This window comes from Oncorhynchus gorbuscha, linkage group LG22 (genome assembly GCF_021184085.1).
Source record: "Oncorhynchus gorbuscha isolate QuinsamMale2020 ecotype Even-year linkage group LG22, OgorEven_v1.0, whole genome shotgun sequence".
In the NCBI taxonomy this organism is placed as follows: Eukaryota; Metazoa; Chordata; class Actinopteri; order Salmoniformes; family Salmonidae; genus Oncorhynchus; species Oncorhynchus gorbuscha.
The window spans coordinates 45,080,359-45,101,560 of record NC_060194.1 but is presented as its reverse complement, the minus strand read 5'-3'; the positions used below and the strand labels follow the sequence as shown (position 1 = coordinate 45,101,560).

General features: G+C 44.3%; 1 protein-coding gene across 1 annotated transcript; it reads left to right on the top strand.

The window, feature by feature from the left end:
* Positions 1–3,700: 3,700 nt before the first annotated feature.
* LOC124009996 (cysteine/serine-rich nuclear protein 1-like) lies at positions 3,701–20,169 on the top strand. The gene is made up of 5 exons (XM_046322292.1): positions 3,701–3,871; positions 8,447–8,665; positions 11,431–11,705; positions 17,468–17,800; positions 18,099–20,169. The coding sequence occupies exons 2-5, from the start codon at positions 8,476–8,478 to the stop codon at positions 19,200–19,202; spliced, it is 1,902 nt and encodes a 633-aa protein (XP_046178248.1). The 5' UTR covers positions 3,701–3,871; positions 8,447–8,475; the 3' UTR covers positions 19,203–20,169.
* The last annotated feature ends 1,033 nt before the right edge of the window (positions 20,170–21,202 follow it).

Here is a 21,202-nt window from a genome sequence, read left to right as displayed (position 1 = left end):
GTGTAGACATTATAGTCTATATGCTCCTTCACCTCACACCTATACTGTGAGGTGAAGACGCACACACACACACACACACACACACACACACACACACACACACACACACACACACACACACACACACACACACACACACACACACACACACACACACACACACACACACACACACACACACACACACACACACACACACACACAAAACCCTCCAGGCACTAGGCGGTCCCTTGTTTTGGGGGGTTGCCGGGCAGACTTTAGTCTGCAGATTTTCCTCTGCTCCCTCCTGTCACAATAGTCCTATTGTCACCTAGAGTCAGGGTGGATGTCTCTCTCTCTCTCTCTCTCTCTCTCTCTCTCTCTCTCTCTCTCTCTCTCTATTTCTCTCTCTCTCTCTATTTCTCTCTCTCCCTCTCTCTCTCTGTCTCTCTCTCTCTCTCTCTCTCTCTCTCTCTATTTCTCTCTCTCTCTCTCTATTTTCTCTCTCTCTCTCTCTCTCTCTCTGTCTCTCTGTCTCTCTGTCTCTCTCTCTCTCTCTCTCTCTCTCTCTCTCTCTCTCTTCTCTCTCTCTCTCTCTCTCTCTCTCTCTCTCTCTCTCTCTCTCTCTCTCTCTCTGTCTCTATGTCTCTCTCTCTCTCTCTGTCTCTCTCTCTCTCTCTCTCTCTCTCTCTCTCTCTCTCTATTTCTCTCTCTCTCTCTATTTCTCTCTCTCTCTCTCTCTCTCTCTCTCTCTCTCTCTCTCTCTCTCTCTCTCTCTCTCTCTCTCTCTCTCTCTCTCTCTCTCTCTCTCTCTCTCTCTCTCTCTCTCTCTCTCTCTCTCTCTCTCTCTCTCTCTCTCTCTCTCTCTCTCTCTCTCTCTCTCTCTCTGTCTCTCTCTCTCTTTCTCTCTCTCTCTCTCTCTCTCTCTCTCTCTCTCTCTCTCTCTCTCTCTCTCTCTCTCTCTCTCTCTCTCTCTCTCTCTCTCTCTCTCTCTCTCCCACCCTCTCTCTCCCCACCAGGTATATAAGCAGTTTATAATCACACCTTTAAGTAAAGTTGATGATGTCATAACAGCACGCCTGCAATCCTCGTGAGCAGTGTGAGCTGTTACTTTGTCAAGCAGCTGGAGGAACATTCTATTCTAGCGTACCAAATTGCACCCTATTCACTATATAGTGCACTACTTTTGACCAGGGTCCATAGGCTCATAGGGCTCGAGTCAAAAGTAGTGCACTATATACTTAATAGGCTACTATTTGGGAGGCATCCTCTGTCTTTGTATCTCTGCCTTACATGTGACCTCTATGGTCGGCTGCTTGGACATGGGGCTCAGCTCACTCCTCTCTGCAGTCAAAACAGGAACATGTTGTACGATTATCCTTAGAAAGCTCAGTGAGCAGGGAGGGAGGGAGGGAGGGAGGGGGAGGGAGGGAGGGAGGGAGGGGGAGGGAGGGAGGGAGGGAGGGAGGGAGGGAGGAGGGAGTGAGGAAGTGAGGAAGGGGGGGAGGGAGGGAGGATGAGAGGCAGGGAGGGAGGAAGGCAGATAGGCAGGGGAAGGGAGGCAGAGAGGCAGGGAGAGAGGGAGAAAGAGAGGGAGGCAGGGAGGGGAGAGGGAGGGAGGCTGAGAGGCAGGGAGGGGAGAGGGGGGCAGAGAGGGAGGCAGAGAGGGAGGCAGAGAGGGAGGGAGGTAGGCAGAGAGAGAGGGGGAGGGAGTCAGAGAGGCAGGGATGGAGGGAGGCAGAGAGACAGGGAGAGAGGGAGACAGAGGGGCAGGGAGGGAGGAAGGCAGATAGGCAGGGGAAGGGAGGCAGAGAGGCAGGGAGAGAGGGAGAAAGAGAGGGAGGCAGGGAGGGGAGAGGGAGGGAGGCAGGCAGGGAGGCTGAGAGGCATGGAGGGGAGAGGGGGGCAGAGAGGGAGGCAGAGAGGCAGGGAGGGGAGATGGAGGGGAGAGAAAGAGAGGGAGGCAGGGAGGCTGAGAGGCAGGGAGGGGAGAGGGAGGGAGGGAGGGAGGCAGAGAGGCAGGAAGGGGAGAGGGAGGCAGAGAGGGAGGGAGGCAGAGAGGGAGGCAGAGAGGCAGAAAGACAGGGGGACTGACAGTGGGACTGACAGGGGGACTGACAGTGGGACTGACAGGGGGACTGACAGAGGGACTGACAGGGGGACTGACAGAGGGACTGACAGGGGGACTGACAGAGGGACTGACAGGGGGACTTACAGGGGGACTGACAGAGGGACTGACAGGGGGACTGACAGAGGGACTGACAGGGGGACTGACAGGGGGACTGACAGGGGGACTGACAGAGGGACTGACGGGGACTGACAGAGGGACTGACAGGGGGACTGACAGAGGGACTGACAGGGGGACTGACAAATGTAAATCCTGTTGTAGTTTCCGTTTGTAGTTCTACAGAAAACAGTGTTACTTCATTTTCCATTATCTAATTTATACTCCATTGTCATGTCTGTGTGGACAACTTTGGTTCTGTACTTAGTTTATTATTATTAATTATTATTATATATTATTATTATATATTATTATTATTATTATTATTACTTAGTTTAGCTTGTTTGTGTACAATAGCTTCATTACACAGTGGTAGACTAAAACATTGTGGCGACGTTTTGGTTATATCCACCACTGTCTGAGATAGTTTCACTTTCTTAATCACTTTTTTCTTAAACATTTATTGTCATGGGAAACATGTGTAAACAAAGCAAGTGACAAAGCAAGTGAAGTAGATAATAAACAAAAGTGAAATAAACAATAAAGATTAACAGTAAACATCACACATGTAGAAGTTACAAACTAATAAAGACATTTCAAATGTCATATTATATATATATACAGGGTTGTAACGATGTGAAAATTGTTAAAGTACAAAAGGGAAAATAAATCAACATAAATATGGGTTGTATTTACAATGGTGTTTGTTCTTCACTGGTTGCCCTTTTCTTGCGGCAACAGGTCACAAATCTCTCTCTCAAGGCAATATGCTGACAGCACCAGCTGAAACTGGTTTGTAAACATGCTGAGGCACAGGGTTAATGACCTTTGAACTCAGAGACAGCAGACCCCTCCCCTCCTTTTACCCCTCAGGAGAGGACTGTCTGCAGAGTATGGGAGTAGAAAAACTACCTAGCAACAAGCTGACTAATCAAGCACAACATAATCTTGGGTAATGGTTTCATAATAACATGCATCAACTAAATTCTAATAGTATGAGTTTATTTAATATCATGACAATGAGAGACAGAGAGACAGAGAGAGAGAGAGAGAGAGAGAGAGAGAGAGAGAGAGAGAGAGAGAGAGGATGAGACATTGTGTGTTGCACCTTTCTTCACAGTGTACTCAATGGCTTTCCCTAACCCAATCCATTACCTACCACAACGGTTTTCTGCTCTATGACCAATCCAACGAGCTGAATATGGAAAATCACAATGTCTACATCTGAGAAGGCAACACACACATCATTAAACAGAACAGTAGGCTACTTGTTATATCTCTCTTATGTGTCGTGGGCAAGGCATGAAGACATAGGTAGTGGCAGAATGTTCTATTATATTCTATCTGGACCGATAAGGTAATGCAGGAAGCTGTAGGCAGTAGCAGAACGTGAACAGCAGCAGGAAGAATTGTGTGTCGCTCCCCTTTCCTGTGCGACCGCCTGCGTCAGCGTCGCGCAGTGGGAGTTTTCCGCTGACGAACACACGGTTGATGTGCGCACTACACTACAGTAGGCAAGTCCAGAGAGACAGATAGAGGGGAAACAAGAGAGCAGGCATCGTCAGCGATCCAGTGCCACGGAGAAACAAAAACCCTTGAAGCTTTTACAAAACCGTCAAGTTAATAACTGATCTATTGAATTTAGGAGATGGTGATCTCATATTCTCGGTGAGTAGCCTAACTAATGACCGCGTCTTTTGATCTATTTAGTGGCAAAGCTAAAACATATTTCAACATCAGCGGTTTTGTAACCAGTCCTTAATGCTGAGTGTTTGATAAGCCTCTTTGTGTGAGAGAAAGTTGTCTTAAAGTTATATAAGAAGTTTTTTTTAATTATTAGACTACACGAATGTTAAAAAGATAAGCATAATAATATATTGTTTTTAGGCTTTAAGTTTGGTTTTGGTTGTATGAAAGCTATTTATATCGATAAAAAAAACCTTTTGATAGTGTTTTCCAGTAGTTGTTTTGCTTGCTGTAGCCTAGTTGGGTCTTGTAATAGAGACCCCAAACAGCAACAGCTGAGTGTGACTAGCTGCTGGGCTGACCAGCACAATGTTTTCATTGTAAAGGCCTAATTACTGACCACATGAAGCTCGCGGAGTGACGAGGTCAGTGGCGGAAGTTGGGTCGCGTTTATAACGGGGTGGAAGCCAAATAGTGAGGCAGTGGGTACTTAGTAGTAGTGGCAATTTGAGTTGAGTAAAATATTGGTTGGTTGGTTAGTGTGTGTGTGTGTGTGTGTGTGTGTGTGTGTGTGTGTGTGTGTGTGTGTGTGTGTGTGTGTGTGTGTGTGTGTGTGTGTGTGTGTGTGTGTGTGTGTGTGTGTGTGTGTGTGTGTGTGTGTGTGTTGCACAGTGCTATGCAACACTGCAATTCAGGTATTTCTGCTGTTGTGAGTCATTGAATTATTTATATTAGTCACCCCCCCCCCCCCACACACACACACACACACACACACACACACACACACACACACACACACACACACACACACACACACACACACACATACACACACACACATGCACACAAGCACACACCCACCTGTACACTCACCATTAAATTTGACCTAAGTGAGAGGGGATGTCAAGGAACAGAATGTCTCTTGGAGAGATTTTCATCAAATTGCAGAAGAAAACCATAACTCGTTCTGAAACAACATGTTGTATTTAGGCAATAAGGCCCGAGGAGGTGTGGTATATGGCCAATATATCACGGCTAAGGATGGTTCTTATGCTCAATGCAACACGGTGTGCCTGGATACAGCCCTTAGCCGTGGTATATTGGCCGGATATCACCATCCCAGAGGTGCCTTATTGCTATTGTAAACTGGTTACCAACATAATTAGAAAAGTAAACAAGTCATTTTATCTCATACCCATGGAATATTGTCTGATATACCACAGCTTTCAGCCAATCAGCATCCAGGACCCAATTTACCCGGTTTATAAATACACATATTGTAGTGCAACTTTTGCAATCACTACAAATGGATAATGCAGTTAGTCATGCAACCAGACATGAGATAGTTCCTTCTCTGTAGAAACTGTGCGTTCTTTCTTTTAACACCAAGACAAATTCCTAGCAACCATGTGTTATATAAATTAGTCTTGACTGCCTTGTCCCGATAGTTATATCTGTGAGTATGACACTGAGTACTGTGTTGTTACCTGGGATACTGTCAGATTTATTTTTTATTTTTTTACCTTTATTTTACTAGGCAAGTCAGTTAAGAACAAATTCTTATTTTCAATGACGGACTAGGAACAGTGGGTTAACTGCCTGTTCAGGGGCAGAACGACAGATTTGTACCTTGTCAGCTCGGGGGTTTGAACTTCCAACCTTCCGGTTACTAGTCCAACGCTAACCACCAGGCTACCCTGCCGTTATATAGTGGACACTGACAGGGCAGTCTGTTCTCGACTTAATTCTTCCTAGTAGTAGATACCTCTTATTCCTTCCTAGTAGTACACTCCTCTTAAACCTCTTAAACCTAGTAACAGATTCCTCCTATTCCTTCCTAGTAACAGATTCCTCCTATTCCTTCCTATTAGTAGAACAGGGGGGGGGGTGGTCAAGAGTTCAAATTACTAGAATAGAGAGCTTTTCTGCGACAACAAGCCTCTACACCAGGTGTATTCAAGCTGAAGTACACAACCCCCCAGGGGTCCTACTGGGGGTTCTACTGGGGGTCCTACTGGGGGTTCTACTGGGGGTCCTACTCTGGGTTCTACTGGGGGTTCTACTGGGGGTTCTACTCTGGGTTCTACTGGGGGTCCTACTGGGGGTTCTACTGGGGGTCCTACTGGGGGTTCTACTGGGGGTTCTACTGGGGGTTCTACTCTGGGTTCTACTGGGGGTCCTACTGGGGGTTCTACTGGGGGTTCTACTCTGGGTTCTACTGGGGGTTCTACTCTGGGTTCTACTGGGGGTTCTGCAAAAATATACAAATATAAAAGCAGGATAAAATATTGTTTTTGTTATTGTCTTTCTGTATATCACTACAAAACCAACAAAATTCAGCTCATTTTGAATGACATATCTATAGTATAGAAGAGGGTCATTTCTTATTTCTAATGGTGATCCAACTTTATTTCTCAACCCCTAATATTAATATGGAGTGAAATAACACTCGCTGGAGTATCTGACAGGCTTTGAAAATGTACCCTTGAGTACCGCTCGTGGCAAGGCGGTAAGTCTCCTTGACTTGGACATGTATGTTTGCCAACACACGGCTAACCGTTGTTTAACCAGCTGAACAGCTACTTGCACAAATGCATTTGGAGTTTATTTTTTTATTTTTTTTATTTTTTTAACTGATAGGCTGATGATGTCTTCTAATTTTAACCATAGGTCAAAAATAATGAGAAAATGATTTACTCAAATCTATTCATTTGAAAATGTTGATTACTTCTCCTTGCCATTATCATTCACAAAAATTAAACATGGGTAAAATAAACGTGCAAAAAAAAAGTTGAAGACCACTGCTCGACTCTCTTGTATTTTACACTTGACGTTAGAGTCCAGTTGAGCCTATTTAAGTATCTATTTACAGTAGTATTCAACACAAGCTAAGTTTGTAATCATTAAACAGACCTGTATGTTGTTTGTTCTGTGTGGGCTTGGTTTCCACTGTACCTCCCTGTTTCACTGGGGCCAAAATAGCCTGCTCTAGACATCATTTTCCCTCAGAAATATTCCTTCCTGGACTCCCTCCCTCCCAGTTTCCCAGCCCTCCCTGTTTCCACGTTTTCTTCCTGATAAACGTCCCTGGAATCATTGGAATGTTAATGACGAGAAGGAAAGAGAGAAAGAGCTATTGACATTTTTAGCCTAGCCTGCAGTTTCCCTTGTCTTTCACTAAAGCAAAAAAAAAAAAAAAATTGGATTGCAATAGTTATTGAGCATGTTTCTGACACAGGTTATCAATATCTCAGCTATGTAAGTTATCAGTGATGGTTGGATAATCTGTAGGGGCGGCTTTCATTAGTTTAAATAAGCAGATGTCCTCCTTTTAAAACCTGTCAAACCGGTACAGGTACCTCAGTCAAGGAATGAGGTTGGAAAACAACGCTCCTAACCGGTGAACAACAAAAGCAGTATCAGATTACTCTGCTGTGGTTTTTTGCCCATTGACAACGAGACATAGATCTAATTTATTGTTGGCGGTTTGTTGAAATGTTATTGGAAAGGAAAGTCCCAGTGATGTTTTTTTTGTTTTTGTTTTTCATATGTATTTTGATGCCTGTTTGACATGTAAATGTTGTGGGTGAAATTGAGCAGTGTGTATGTTACTGAGTAAATACCACACTTTGCATGACTCAACCATGGGTATTGGTAAACTCTGTTTTCACCAGACTGATATTAGCTATAGTAGTCAGAAAATGCATTATAGATAACGTCAGTGTGCCAACAAAGAAGCTTGTGAATCACTGTTACACACGTTCAGTTATTACGGTAGACTACTGATTCACCGAGTGAGTGGGCACGGCATTGTGTATGACTCATGGATATATCGAGGGCTGTGAAAATATTTTTTTTTCTCAAATGTAATCTGACTTAATAGCAGGACTTTCTGTGATTAATCACAAATTTGCTAAAATTGAGCTGTAATTTAAGATTTTATATATAAAAAGTATTACAGGGATATTAGTGTCTTGATTTAGCAAAATCAGATACATTGATAAAGTACAACTTTCTTTTTTTTTTTTTTTACCTCAATGTCAACTTGTTTTGACATCACGTTGTTGTTGTTGTTGTTTTTAGCTAGAAAAGTTATGTATTTGAGATGTTTTCAGACAATTACAATTAATCACGATAAAATAAATTGTGCACAAAAAATTACAAAAAAAGTTAACTTAAGTTAACTTTAACAGTTGTAATTGTTATACCTCAGTTCTCACGAGACATATAGTCAGCAAAATACGGTGCCTTAGAAAAACTATTGCGTCACTATTAAATGTTTTCTTTTAACCTTTATTTAACTAGGCAAGTCAGTTAAGAACCAATTCTTATTTTCCATGACAGCCTAGGAACAGTGGGTTAACTGCCTGTTCAGGGGATTTGAACTTGCAACCTTTCGGTTACTAGTCCAATGCTCTAACCACTAGGCTACCCTGCCGCCCCACTGTTACACATCCATGTACTACAGTTAGTGAGTATTCATTCATCACCATCGCAGAATTAATGTGTATTGTTAATCTATATTCACCATCTTTTAAAAAACTGTTTTGTATCCAGGCAGATCGTCTAACCGCCCTAGAGAAGCCATGAGTGGGGTCCTGAAGAGGAAGTATTCCGAAGTAGAAGAGGAGGACCCTTGCTACTCCTCCCCATCTTCCTCCGCCTCCTCCTCCTCCCCCTCCTCCTCCGCCTCCTCGGAATTGGAGTCAGATGAGGAGAGCCGCAACAGTGACAACCAAGACTTCAACTCTGCCTCACCTACCTCCCATCTACCCAGTAAGTCAATAAGAATGATGTAGCTACATGACCACATCTCAGAATGATGTAGCTACATGACCACGTCTCAGAATGATGTAGCTACATGACCACATCTCAGAATGATGTAGCTACATGACCACATCTCAGAATGATGTAGCTACATGACCACATCTCAGAATGATGTAGCTACATGACCACGTCTCAGAATGATGTAGCTACATGACCACGTCTCAGAATGATGTAGCTACATGACCACACATGACCACGTCTCAGAATGATGTAGCTACATGTAGCTACATGACCACATCTCAGAATGATGTAGCTACATGACCACATCTCAGAATGATGTAGCTACATAGCTACATGACCACATCTCAGAATGATGTAGCAGAATGATGTAGCTACATGACCACATCTCAGAATGATGTAGCTACATGACCACATCTCAGAATGATGTAGCATGACCACATCTCAGAATGATGTAGCTACATGACCACATCTCAGAATGATGTAGCTACATGACCACATCTCAGAATGATGTAGCTACATGACCACATCTCAGAATGATAGCTACATGACCACATCTCAGAATGATGTAGCTACATGACCACATCTCAGAATGATGTAGCTACATGACCACATCTCAGAATGATGTAGCTACATGACCACATCTCAGAATGATGTAGCTACATGACATCTTAGAACATCTACATGAACACATCTCAGAATGATGTAGCTACATGACCACATCTCAGAATGATGACCACATCTCAGAATGATGTAGCTACATGACACATCTCATCTCATGACCACATCTCAGAATGATGTAGCTACATGACCACATCTCAGAATGATGTAGCTACATGACCACATCTCAGAATGATGTAGCTACATGACCACATCTCAGAATGATGTAGCTACATGACCACATCTCAGAATGATGTAGCTACATGACCACATCTCAGAATGATGTAGCTACATGACCACATCTCAGAATGATGTAGCTACATGACCACATCTCAGAATGATGTAGCTACATGACCACATCTCAGAATGATGTAGCTACATGACCACATCTGTTGATGATCCATGTTATTACAATCTTAAAGCAATATTTTGGCCAGTAGATCTCACGAGGAAACCCCCTGAATGTATAGTATGCAGTGTGTTTTATACAGTATGTCTATATACAGTATATGTTAATGTATATAATTTTTATGGTCATTAGTCAATAAACTTGCAATGAATATGTCTTATCTTTCAAATAAATGCAACGCTACACTATTGTTATCAGAGTCACTTGCTAGGGAGTGTATTGAAGGAGTGTCCCATTATCACACTACAGCAGCTAAGTTACAACCTGCTGATAGCAGAGAATAGACTTCTCTTTGAGGCACTGGGCTTTGCCCCTTGCGTTTGACTGAATCATTTGACTAAGCAATATGATGTGAATTACAGTTATCATGCCTAAGCTGCAAATAGGTTCATGTTATTTCATTCAAAGATCACTACAAACTCCAGCGACTCTGTTTTGTACTGTTTTCAATGGACAACACATAGACACACTTCCCTCAGGCTCAACATAGTCTATTAGATTGTGGTTGTTATTTTGATTTCATGGACCAAAAAAACAAAACAAAAAAAACGATTTATATTTCATGTGGTAATAATTTTTTTCTCCAAACCACATTGAGAGTTAGATTCATTACAGAATAGACGTGAAATAGGTCATAAATAGTTAATCAATCATGAAACTACCATTTCTCCCCCACACTACTGAAAACACACTGTGTCCCAGTATGGAATGTCTTTAGCCAAAATAACAGCAGCGGAACTAAGCTGAATCCCAAATGGTACGCTCTTTCCTATGTAGTGCACTTCTTTTGATCAGGGCCCCTATAGGTAATAGGGTGCTATTTGGGACATGGAATAGGTTACTACGTAGCTTGCTGAGCTGTTGTTTACCAACCTCCTCACTTTTGAGTCCCTTCTCCACTCTAGCATGTGAAGGTCAAACGACTCGTTATCATGAGGCCAAACTGTCAAATGTAAACATCGACCTGATGAGTCATCAGTGACCTGATGGCTATTTAACAGTCTCTTAGTAGTAGGGTGGCTACTTCTCACCAAACTGCAGAGAGGTTAGAGGGTCTTACTATAATTATAAGCAGGGTCTCTTTCTGTCTCTGTGTTGAGGGAGACATTGTCTTTCTCTCTCTTCAGTTCTCTCTCATTTGGCTTCGTTTGCATTATTATAAGTACTCCTTGTTGTTTTGTTTCTAGCAGATAAACTCCCCTATGTTCAACTCTGGTGACCCAGTTGACAAAGTTGTTAACACTAGGTTGTAACTTGCAACCATTGACAGTAAGCGAGGTAGTGTAGTCTGCCCCCCAGTGGCGGCTGACAGAACTGCAGGATCAGCACTTTCAGCATACTTATTTTTTAATTTTTTAACATTTATTTAACTCGTAAAGTCAGTTAAGTACAAATTCATATTTACAATGACGGCTTAAGGCAAAAGGCCTCCTGCGGGGACAGGGGCTGGGATTAAAAATACAATAAAACAATTAAAAAAATATATAAATATAGGACAAAACACACATCACGACAAGAGAGACATCAAAACGCTACATTCAGAACTGATATGCAGTAGCTCTAACAAGCTGACATTGACAAAGGCATAGAATACACCAACTTCTTGTCGTGACTCTAAACCCTGTTTCCCCCCCTCCTCCTCCTCCTCCTCCGCCTCCTCCTCCTCCTCCTCCTCCACCACCAACAGTCCGCTCCATCCTGAAGAGCCCAAAACTTTCCCATGACAACAGCGGCCATAGCAACAGCGTTGTCTTCAACCAGGTGACGGTGTTCCTGTTCCAGCGTTGCCAGGGTTTCACCAGCGTTCCGAGACGCGGCGGTGCCACCCTGGGCATGGTGAGGAAGCACAGCGCCCTCCGGAGGTACACACTGGCAGAGCACACCCAGGAGAGACGAAGGAGGCGCAGGGAGAGACTCAGAGATAGACTGAGGGAGGAGAGGCTGGAGACACTCAGACAGAGAGTAAGTATTCTAGACTTCTAATCGACTAGTGAGCACTGTAGACCTCATTGCCCAGGCGGTTTCCCTTGAACCAGATTAAGCCTACCCCTGAAATAAAAAGCATGCTGTCCTGTGTTTGTCCCAGTCGAGTGCAAACGGACCATTCTGGTATAGTTTCTTGCATCCCATTTGCTTAAATTAAAATCAAAATCAAATAATCAAATCAAATGTTATTTGTCACATGCGCCGATTACAACAGGTGTATATTTTACTATGTATATACAGGTGTATATTTGACTATGTATATACAGGTGTATATTTGACTATGTATATACAGGTGTATATTTGACTATGTATATACAGGTGTATATTTGACTATGTATATACAGGTGTATATTTGACTATGTATATACAGGTGTATATTTGACTATGTATATACAGGTGTATATTTTTGACTAGGTGTATATTTGATACAGGTGTATATTTGACTATGTATATACAGGTGTATATTTGACTATGTATATACAGGTGTATATTTGACTATGTATATACAGGTGTATATTTGGTATATACAGGTGTATATTTGACTATGTATATACAGGTGTATATTTGACTATGTATATACAGGTGTATATTTGACTATGTATATACAGGTGTATATTTGACTATGTATATACAGGTGTATATTTTACAGGTGCTGACCTTTAACCAACAACTTAAGAAAAATAAGTGGTAAGAAAGTATTTACTAAATAAACTGAAGTAAGGAATAAATAAAATGTAAAAATGTAAAAATAGTTAAAGAGCAACAATAAAATAACAGTAACGTGGATCTATACAGGGGGTACTGGTACAGAGTCAGTGTGGAGGCTATATACAGGGGGTATCGGTACAGAGTCAATGTGGAGGCAATATACAGGGGGTACCGGTACAGAGTCAATGTGGAGGCTATATACAGGGGGTACCGGTACAGAGTCAATGTGGAGGCTATATACAGGGGGTACCGGTACAGAGTCAATGTGGAGGCTATATACAGGGGTACCGGTACAGAGTCAATGTGGAGGCTATATACAGGGGTACCGGTACAGAGTCAGTGTGGAGGCTATATACAGGGGTACCGGTACAGAGTCAATGTGGAGGCTATATACAGGGGTACCGGTACAGAGTCAATGTGGAGGCTATATACAGGGGTACCGGTACAGAGTCAATGTGGAGGCTATATACAGGGGTACCGGTACAGAGTCAATGTGGAGGCTATATACAGGGGTACCGGTACAGAGTCAGTGTGGAGGCTATATACAGGGGGTACCGGTACAGAGTCAATGTGGAGGCTATATACAGGGGGTACCGGTACAGAGTCAATGTGGAGGTTATATACAGGGGTACCGGTACAGAGTCAATGTGGAGGCTATATACAGGGGTACCGGTACAGAGTCAATGTGGAGGCTATATACAGGGGGTACCGGTACAGAGTCAATGTGGAGGCTATATACAGGGGTACCGGTACAGAGTCAATGTGGAGGCTATATACAGGGGGTACCGGTACAGAGTCAATGTGGAGGTTATATACAGGGTATTGCGGTACAGAGTCAATGTGGAGGCTATATACAGGGTATTACGGTACAGAGTCAATGTGGAGGCTATATACAGGGGGTACCAGTACAGAGTCAATGTGGAGGCTATATACAGGGGGTACTGGTACAGAGTCAATGTGGAGGCTATATACAGGGGGTACTGGTACAGAGTCAATGTGGAGGCTATATACAGGGGGTACCGGTACAGAGTCAATGTGGAGGTTATATACAGGGGGTACCGGTACAGAGTCAATGTGGAGGCTATATACAGGGGGTACCGGTACAGAGTCAATGTGGAGGCTATATACAGGGGGTACCGGTACAGAGTCAATGTGGAGGCTATATACAGGGGGTACCGGTACAGAGTCAATGTGGAGGCTATATACAGGGTGTACCGGTACAGAGTCAGTGTGGAGACTATATACAGGGGGTACCGGTACAGAGTCAATGTGGAGGCTATATACAGGGGGTACCGGTACAGAGTCAGTGTGGAGACTATATACAGGGGGTACCGGTACAGAGTCAATGTGGAGGCTATATACAGGGGGTACCGGTACAGAGTCAATGTGGAGGCTATATACAGGGGGTACCGGTACAGAGTCAATGTGGAGGCTATATACAGGGGTACCGGTACAGAGTCAATGTGGAGACTATATACAGGGGGTACCGGTACAGAGTCAATGTGGAGGCTATATACAGGGGGTACCGGTACAGAGTCAATGTGGAGGCTATATACAGGGGGTACCGGTACAGAGTCAATGTGGAGGCTATATACAGGGGTACCGGTACAGAGTCAATGTGGAGGCTATATACAGGGGGTACCGGTACAGAGTCAATGTGGAGGTTATATACAGGGTATTACGGTACAGAGTCAATGTGGAGGCTATATACAGGGGGTACTGGTACAGAGTCAATGTGGAGGCTATATACAGGGGGTACCGGTACAGAGTCAATGTGGAGGCTATATACAGGGGTACCGGTACAGAGTCAATGTGGAGGCTATATACAGGGGGTACCGGTACAGAGTCAATACAGAGTCAATGTGGAGGCTATATACAGGGGGTACCGGTACAGAGTCAATGTGGAGGCTATATACAGGGTATTACGGTACAGAGTCAATGTGGAGGCTATATACAGGGGGTACTGGTACAGAGTCAATGTGGAGGCTATATACAGGGGGTACCGGTACAGAGTCAATGTGGAGGCTATATACAGGGGGTACCGGTACAGAGTCAATGTGGAGGTTATATACAGGGTATTACGGTACAGAGTCAATGTGGAGGCTATATACAGGGGGTACTGGTACAGAGTCAATGTGGAGGCTATATACAGGGGGTACCGGTACAGAGTCAATGTGGAGGCTATATACAGGGGTACCGGTACAGAGTCAATGTGGAGGCTATATACAGGGGGTACCGGTACAGAGTCAATGTGGAGGCTATATACAGGGGGTACCGGTACAGAGTCAATGTGGAGGCTATATACAGGGTATTACGGTACAGAGTCAATGTGGAGGCTATATACAGGGGGTACCGGTACAGAGTCAATGTGGAGGCTATATACAGGGGGTACCGGTACAGAGTCAATGTGGAGGCTATATACAGGGGTACCGGTACAGAGTCAATGTGGAGGCTATATACAGGGGGTACCGGTACAGAGTCAATGTGGAGGCTATATACAGGGGGTGCCGGTACAGAGTCAATGTGGAGACTATATACAGGGGGTGCCGGTACAGAGTCAATGTGGAGACAATATACAGGGGGCACCGGTACAAAATGTAATTTGGTAATTCAAATTAACTATGCCTTTAACATTGAAATGGAGGAAGAACAGCACCATCTAGTGGTCAGAACAGGACATAGGATGGGACAAAATCCAAACAACTTCAATGACTCCTTTCTGATTTTGGGAGGGGGGGGGGGGGGGGGGGGTCACCAGATTCACTGAGAATGCATAGGGTGAAGAAACAATAGAGTTGCTCCATACTACTGGTCAGTCATAGCAGCCCCATACTACTGGTCAGTCATAGCAGCTCCATACTACTGGTCAGACATAGCAGCTCCATACTACTGGTCAGTCATAGCAGCTCCATACTACTGGTCAGTCATAGCAGCTCCATACTACTGGTCAGTCATAGCAGCTCCATACTACTGGTCAGTCATAGCAGCTAGTCAGTCATAGAGAACTGATACTATATACCACAGGCATCGTGGTAATAGTTGGAGCAGAGTCAGTGGAATCGTATCAAATACATCAAACACATGGTTTCCATGGTTTCCAGGTTCCCATTCCACTGGCTCCATTCCAGTCATTATGGATGAGCTGTCCTCCCCTCAGCAGCCTCCTCTGCTGTATACTCGTTGTTGGAGTAGTTTGGGTATGGGGGGGTCTGTGGGTGGTTGGTGTGTGGGTGGTCTGTGGGTGGTTGGGTGTGGGGGGTCTGTGGGTGGTTAGCGTGTGGGGGTCTGTGGGTGGTTGGGTGTGGGGGGGGTTAGCGTGTGGGGGTCTGTGGGTGGTTGGCGTGTGGGGGGTCTGTGGGTGGTTGGGGTGTGGGGGGTATGTGAGTGTTTGGCGTGTGGGGGGTCTGTGGGTGGTTGGCGTGTGGGGGGTCTGTGGGTGGTTGGGTGTGGGGGGGTCTGTGGGTGGTTGGGTGTGGCCTTCTGAAATGACATGGAACGATCCAGATGGGTTACTGTAATAACATGGAACGACCCAGATGGGTTACTGTAATAACATGGAACGACCCAGATGGGTTACTGTAATAACATGGAACGACCCAGATGGGTTACTGTAATAACATGGAACGATCCAGATGGGTTACTGTAATAACATGGGAACGACCCAGATGGGTTACTGTAAGTCGCTCTGGATAAGAGCGTCTGCTAAATGACTTAAATGTAAATGTAAATAACATGGAACGACCCAGATGGGTTACTGTAATAACATGGGAACGACCCAGATGTGTTACTGTAATAACATGGGAAAGACCCAGATGGGTTACTGTAATAACATGGAACGACCCAGATGGGTTACTGTAATAACATGGAACGACCCAGATGGGTTACTGTAATAACATGGAACGACCCAGATGGGTTACTGTAATAACATGGAACGACCCAGATGGGTTACTGTAATAACATGGAAACGACCCAGATGGGTTACTGTAATAACATGGGAACGACCCAGATGGGTTACTGTAATAACATGGGAACGACCCAGATGGGTTACTGTAATAACATGGGAACGACCCAGATGGGTTACTGTAATAACATGGAACGACCCAGATGGGTTACTGTAATAACATGGAACGACCCAGATGGGTTACTGTAATAACATGGAACGACCCAGATGGGTTACTGTAATAACATGGAACGACCCAGATGGGTTACTGTAATAACATGGGAACGACCCAGATGGGTTACTGTAATAACATGGAACAGTCCAGATGGGTTACTGTAATAACATGGGAACGACCCAGATGGGTTACTGTAATAACATGGGAACGACCCAGATGGGTTGCTGTAATAACATGGAACGACCCAGATGGGTTACTGTAATAACATGGAACGACCCAGATGGGTTACTGTAATAACATGGAACGACCCAGATGGGTTACTGTAATAACATGGAACGACCCAGATGGGTTACTGTAATAACATGGGAACGACCCAGATGGGTTACTGTAATAACATGGGAACGACCCAGATGGGTTACTGTAATAACATGGGAACGACCCAGATGGGTTACTGTAATAACATGGAACGACCCAGATGGGTTACTGTAATAACATGGGAACGACCCAGATGGGTTACTGTAATAACATGGGAACGACCCAGATGGGTTACTGTAATAACATGGGAACGACCCAGATGGGTTACTGTAATAACATGGAACGACCCAGATGGGTTACTGTAATAACATGGAACGACCCAGATGGGTTACTGTAATAACATGGGAACGACCCAGATGGGTTACTGTAATAACATGGGAACGACCCAGATGGGTTACTGTAATAACATGGAACGACCCAGATGGGTTACTGTAATAACATGGAACGATCCAGATGGGTTACTGTAATAACATGGGAACGACCCAGATGGGTTGCATCTTGTTTTCCTTGACTCCCTTGAAAATACTCTAAAAGCATTTCAAAATAAAAGTTAAGGACGATGTGTAAATATTTTATTTGAAGTAACTCTCTTCTCTCCAGCTGACAGCCAGTGGCATTACGGACCAGGAGGAGTTAGATCGCCTCACCATCGATCAGATCGACCAGGTGCCTGACGAAGACATCGAGGCCCACCTCCCTGCGGCTGACCTTGAGGATGGGGAGGAGGATGGGGGTGACGGGGGGCTCCTGTACCCCTACGCTTCCCGCCAGAGACAGGCCCTACTCCGGGCGGCGGGGGCGAGGCACATCGACCGGGAGGAGAAGAGAGAGCTCCATGCTCTGAGGAAATCCCGAGAGGACTGTGGATGTGACTGCCAGGGATTCTGTGAACCTGAAACCTGTGCCTGTAGTCTGAACGGGATCAAGTGCCAGGTGAGAGCCATGCAGATGTGAGGGGTTTGATCCCTGGGCGTCTGATGAACAAAAGCCATTTGGCAAAGAATGAGAATTCTCTCCCACACCTAGATCAGATGCAAACTTTAGTCATATAATGAGCTATGATTTCAGTTATATAATGAGCTATGATTTCAGTTATATAATGAGCTATGATTTCAGTCATATAATGAGCTATGATTTCAGTCATATAATGAGCTATGATTTCAGTTATATAATGAGCTATGATTTCAGTTATATAATGAGCTAAGATGAATGTGATCTCTCCCTGCAACAGATGGATCGCTCCAACTTCCCTTGCGGCTGCACAAAGGATGGCTGTGGGAATACTAACGGTCGCGTGGAGTTCAACTCCAGACGAGTCCAGACCCACTACATACACACTGTCATGAGGCTGGAGCTGGAGAGGAGACTGCAGGATGAGATACTAACCCAGAGGAGAGACCCAGAGGAGAACCAAGACGATCTCCAGGAGCTCCAGGACCAGGGACAGCATCAGCAGGACAGTGCCCAGGAGGGGAGATGCCCCTTCGGGTTCACCCTGGAAGAAGAGGGCCTCCCTCTCTCCATCCCCACCACCCCTACCTTCCACTTCAGCTCTGAACTGTGTGAGGTTGAGAATAGTTGCTGTAGTGACATGACCGACTCGTCCGGCGTCTCTGCCCAGAGCGAGGACTCCGACGTGGGAGGAAGCCCTCGAGAGCACCAGCCTCTCTTGGATGTGGACGATGGAGGTGTGGCTTGTGTCCTCAGCTTCTGCGACTCTGACAATGAGGACTGCTCCATGGGCAGTGAAAGTGGCACAAAGCCAGGGAGACAACCGTCGCCACACCTTCGCCAGTGTGTCACCGGTTTCGACACGTTGTACGGCCTCTGTAAAGACACCACAGCCACCCTCGGCCTGTCCAACGCACCCGGTTCACACACAGACAATACACAGACGTATACAGAGAAGACACACAGACACACAGACAACAGCTACAGCGGCGGTTCTTTCATGGCCGAGTATCAAGACGACAATGCCAACCAAGCGACGGCCCTGTTCACCCACAGTCCCCTCCAGGACTACCCCAACACACCCTCTCCTTCCATAGACTACTCGTCCAGCAGCTACATGGACCTCAGTCTCTCCTCTGACTCGGATTTGGAGCTCTTTGACAACTTCCCTACAGACTATAGCTCAGCCCCTCTACACAACTCATTCAAAGGCCACAAGCACCCTGACAACTTCCTTCATCTGCAAGTGTTGAGTTCTGCAAATGTCCCACAGTTCAATGAGACAGCTGGCACCTGCCTCCTGGAGTCTCTGATTGGCTTATCCGATCCAATAGAAACTCCTTCATCCACAGACAATCAGTTATTGGAGCAGGTAATTCAGTGACCAATGGGCTGAACTGTCAGGGTTCTGTGGGACCTGATTGGCTCATGGACATTAAAATGAGCCTAGAAGAACATTAATATGTACAGTCTACAGTTTGTATTTTAATAAGATATTTGAATGTACAGTATGAGATATTTTATTCAGATTTATTAAATACGATGTTGTTGAAGAAGAAGAGGCACATTATGGTTATTCATGATTTAGACAATATTATACATGAGCAGATATCACAGAACCCTAAATGTCATCACTACGAGACATAACATGTTTCATGTTTCTTGATGTTCACAATTCTTTTATTTTTTAAATGTGCTTTCCAGCAGTTATTTATAAATGATTATTCATTTAAAAAAAAGAACAATGGCTTAATTTATTTATTTACTTGATGTACATTTGTTTTTAGCTGAGGGATTGTATTGCTGGCATCACCACGAGACAGACAGATGGAGACATTCATGAAATTTTATGAATTGTATTCATGTGAAGTTTTGTTTCAATCAAGACTGTGGCACAATATTCAGAATTACAACATCTTGTTATGTATTATTAATTGTAGTACTACTACTGTGTATTGGCCTACATGAAATGATTTAGCTAAATGTATTGCTATTTATTTGTGTCAAAACGCCATAGTTTCATGTATTGGAGATCCATCTCTCTCCTCCTCCATAGGTAACTTATTATTTCTTCTTCGTTTTGGCTTATTTATTTCTTCTTCGTTTTGGCTTATTTATTTCTTCTTCGTTTTGGCTTATTTGGCAAACTGAAATGTCATTGCTTTGCAAAAATATCAATGGAATCTGATATGTGCGCCGTGTATTTAAGAAAGTTTTGCTTTGTCTGTCTTTTTAAGTTATTTTCTATGGAAATATATTAGCATTTACAATGTGTTACTGAATCTTGTATTTTAAAGAAAGTCAAATCTTCTATCAATGAATAAACATAAATCTTTTGGAACAATGTTGAACAGACAGCTATCCTTTATTAGCCTTCTGCATGTATGACAGAACTAGAAACACCAACAATGTGACCAACTAAACAGTCTCCAAAAACATTATCATTGCAGTTAAAATAATAAGGTAATTAGTGGAGGGGAAAAAAACGACTTCTTAAATTCACTTTGTTAATTTACTGTACTCCACAGAGATTCACTAAAGGGTTCTGACTAATAGGTGTCACGTGACTGATGAGATGGAAAGCGTTGCGGTAGCTATTGTTAAAGAAGAAACAACAAGACGAAGCAGCTGCTTTTACAAGTGGGACACATTGTTGACACTAACAGCCCGAGGGGTTCGTGTTGATTGTACGGAGATTGTGACAGCCGGGTTAAAATGGCGTCCCTTGACAGGGCAAGAACAAGATGTATGTCAGGAGAAGTGCAATATTATCATCAGGAGATTTATACTTGGAGTACAGAGGAGGGAATAAGAGAGGCAGAGGAGGTCTAGGAAAGAGAGAGAGGAAGAGGGTGAGCGTGAATTGATTCAAAATGGCAGAAGAAAGGGAGATGATTTGTTGGAACAGAACGGTAGAAAGTATAAACAGAGTGAGTTGAAGACAGGAAGAGAAATGGAAATGAATGAGGGCAAAGTATCTGGCGGTGATAGGTGTGCTGAGTTCTCGGAGCCGATGCTTGCACTGAGAGTCAGGATAAAGATGAGTCTGTGACAGTAGGAGTGAAGTTTGGGGGGGGGAGTGGACCATTTGTGGTTTCAGGGTGGGTGAAAACAGAGTTAGGTGCTGTGGAATCGGTGAGGGTAACCAGAAGTGGTCTTGTGATAATTGTTTGTGTTTCTGCTGGTCAGAGGGAGAAGGCGCTCCGTGTTAAACGAATGGGGACAAGATATGTGAATAGTTTTTCTCTCAAGAAAAGGGTGCCATTGAAAGGAGTGATTACTGGGGTAGCAGTAAATGTTAATGTTGACCAACTGAAGGGCCTAGTGTTTGTGATGCCCGCCGTTTGGTGCGACGCAGACAGGGTGGCGAAACAGAAGAGTCAT

Coding starts and splice junctions, on each gene's coding strand:
- LOC124009996 (XM_046322292.1), top strand. CDS start 8,476: ATGAGTGGGGTCCTGAAGAGGAAGTATTCCGAAGTAGAAGAGGAGGAC. Junction 8,666..11,430: donor ACCTACCTCCCATCTACCCA/GTAAGTCAATAA, acceptor CACCACCAACAG/TCCGCTCCATCCTGAAGAGC. Junction 11,706..17,467: donor TGGAGACACTCAGACAGAGA/GTAAGTATTCTA, acceptor TCTTCTCTCCAG/CTGACAGCCAGTGGCATTAC.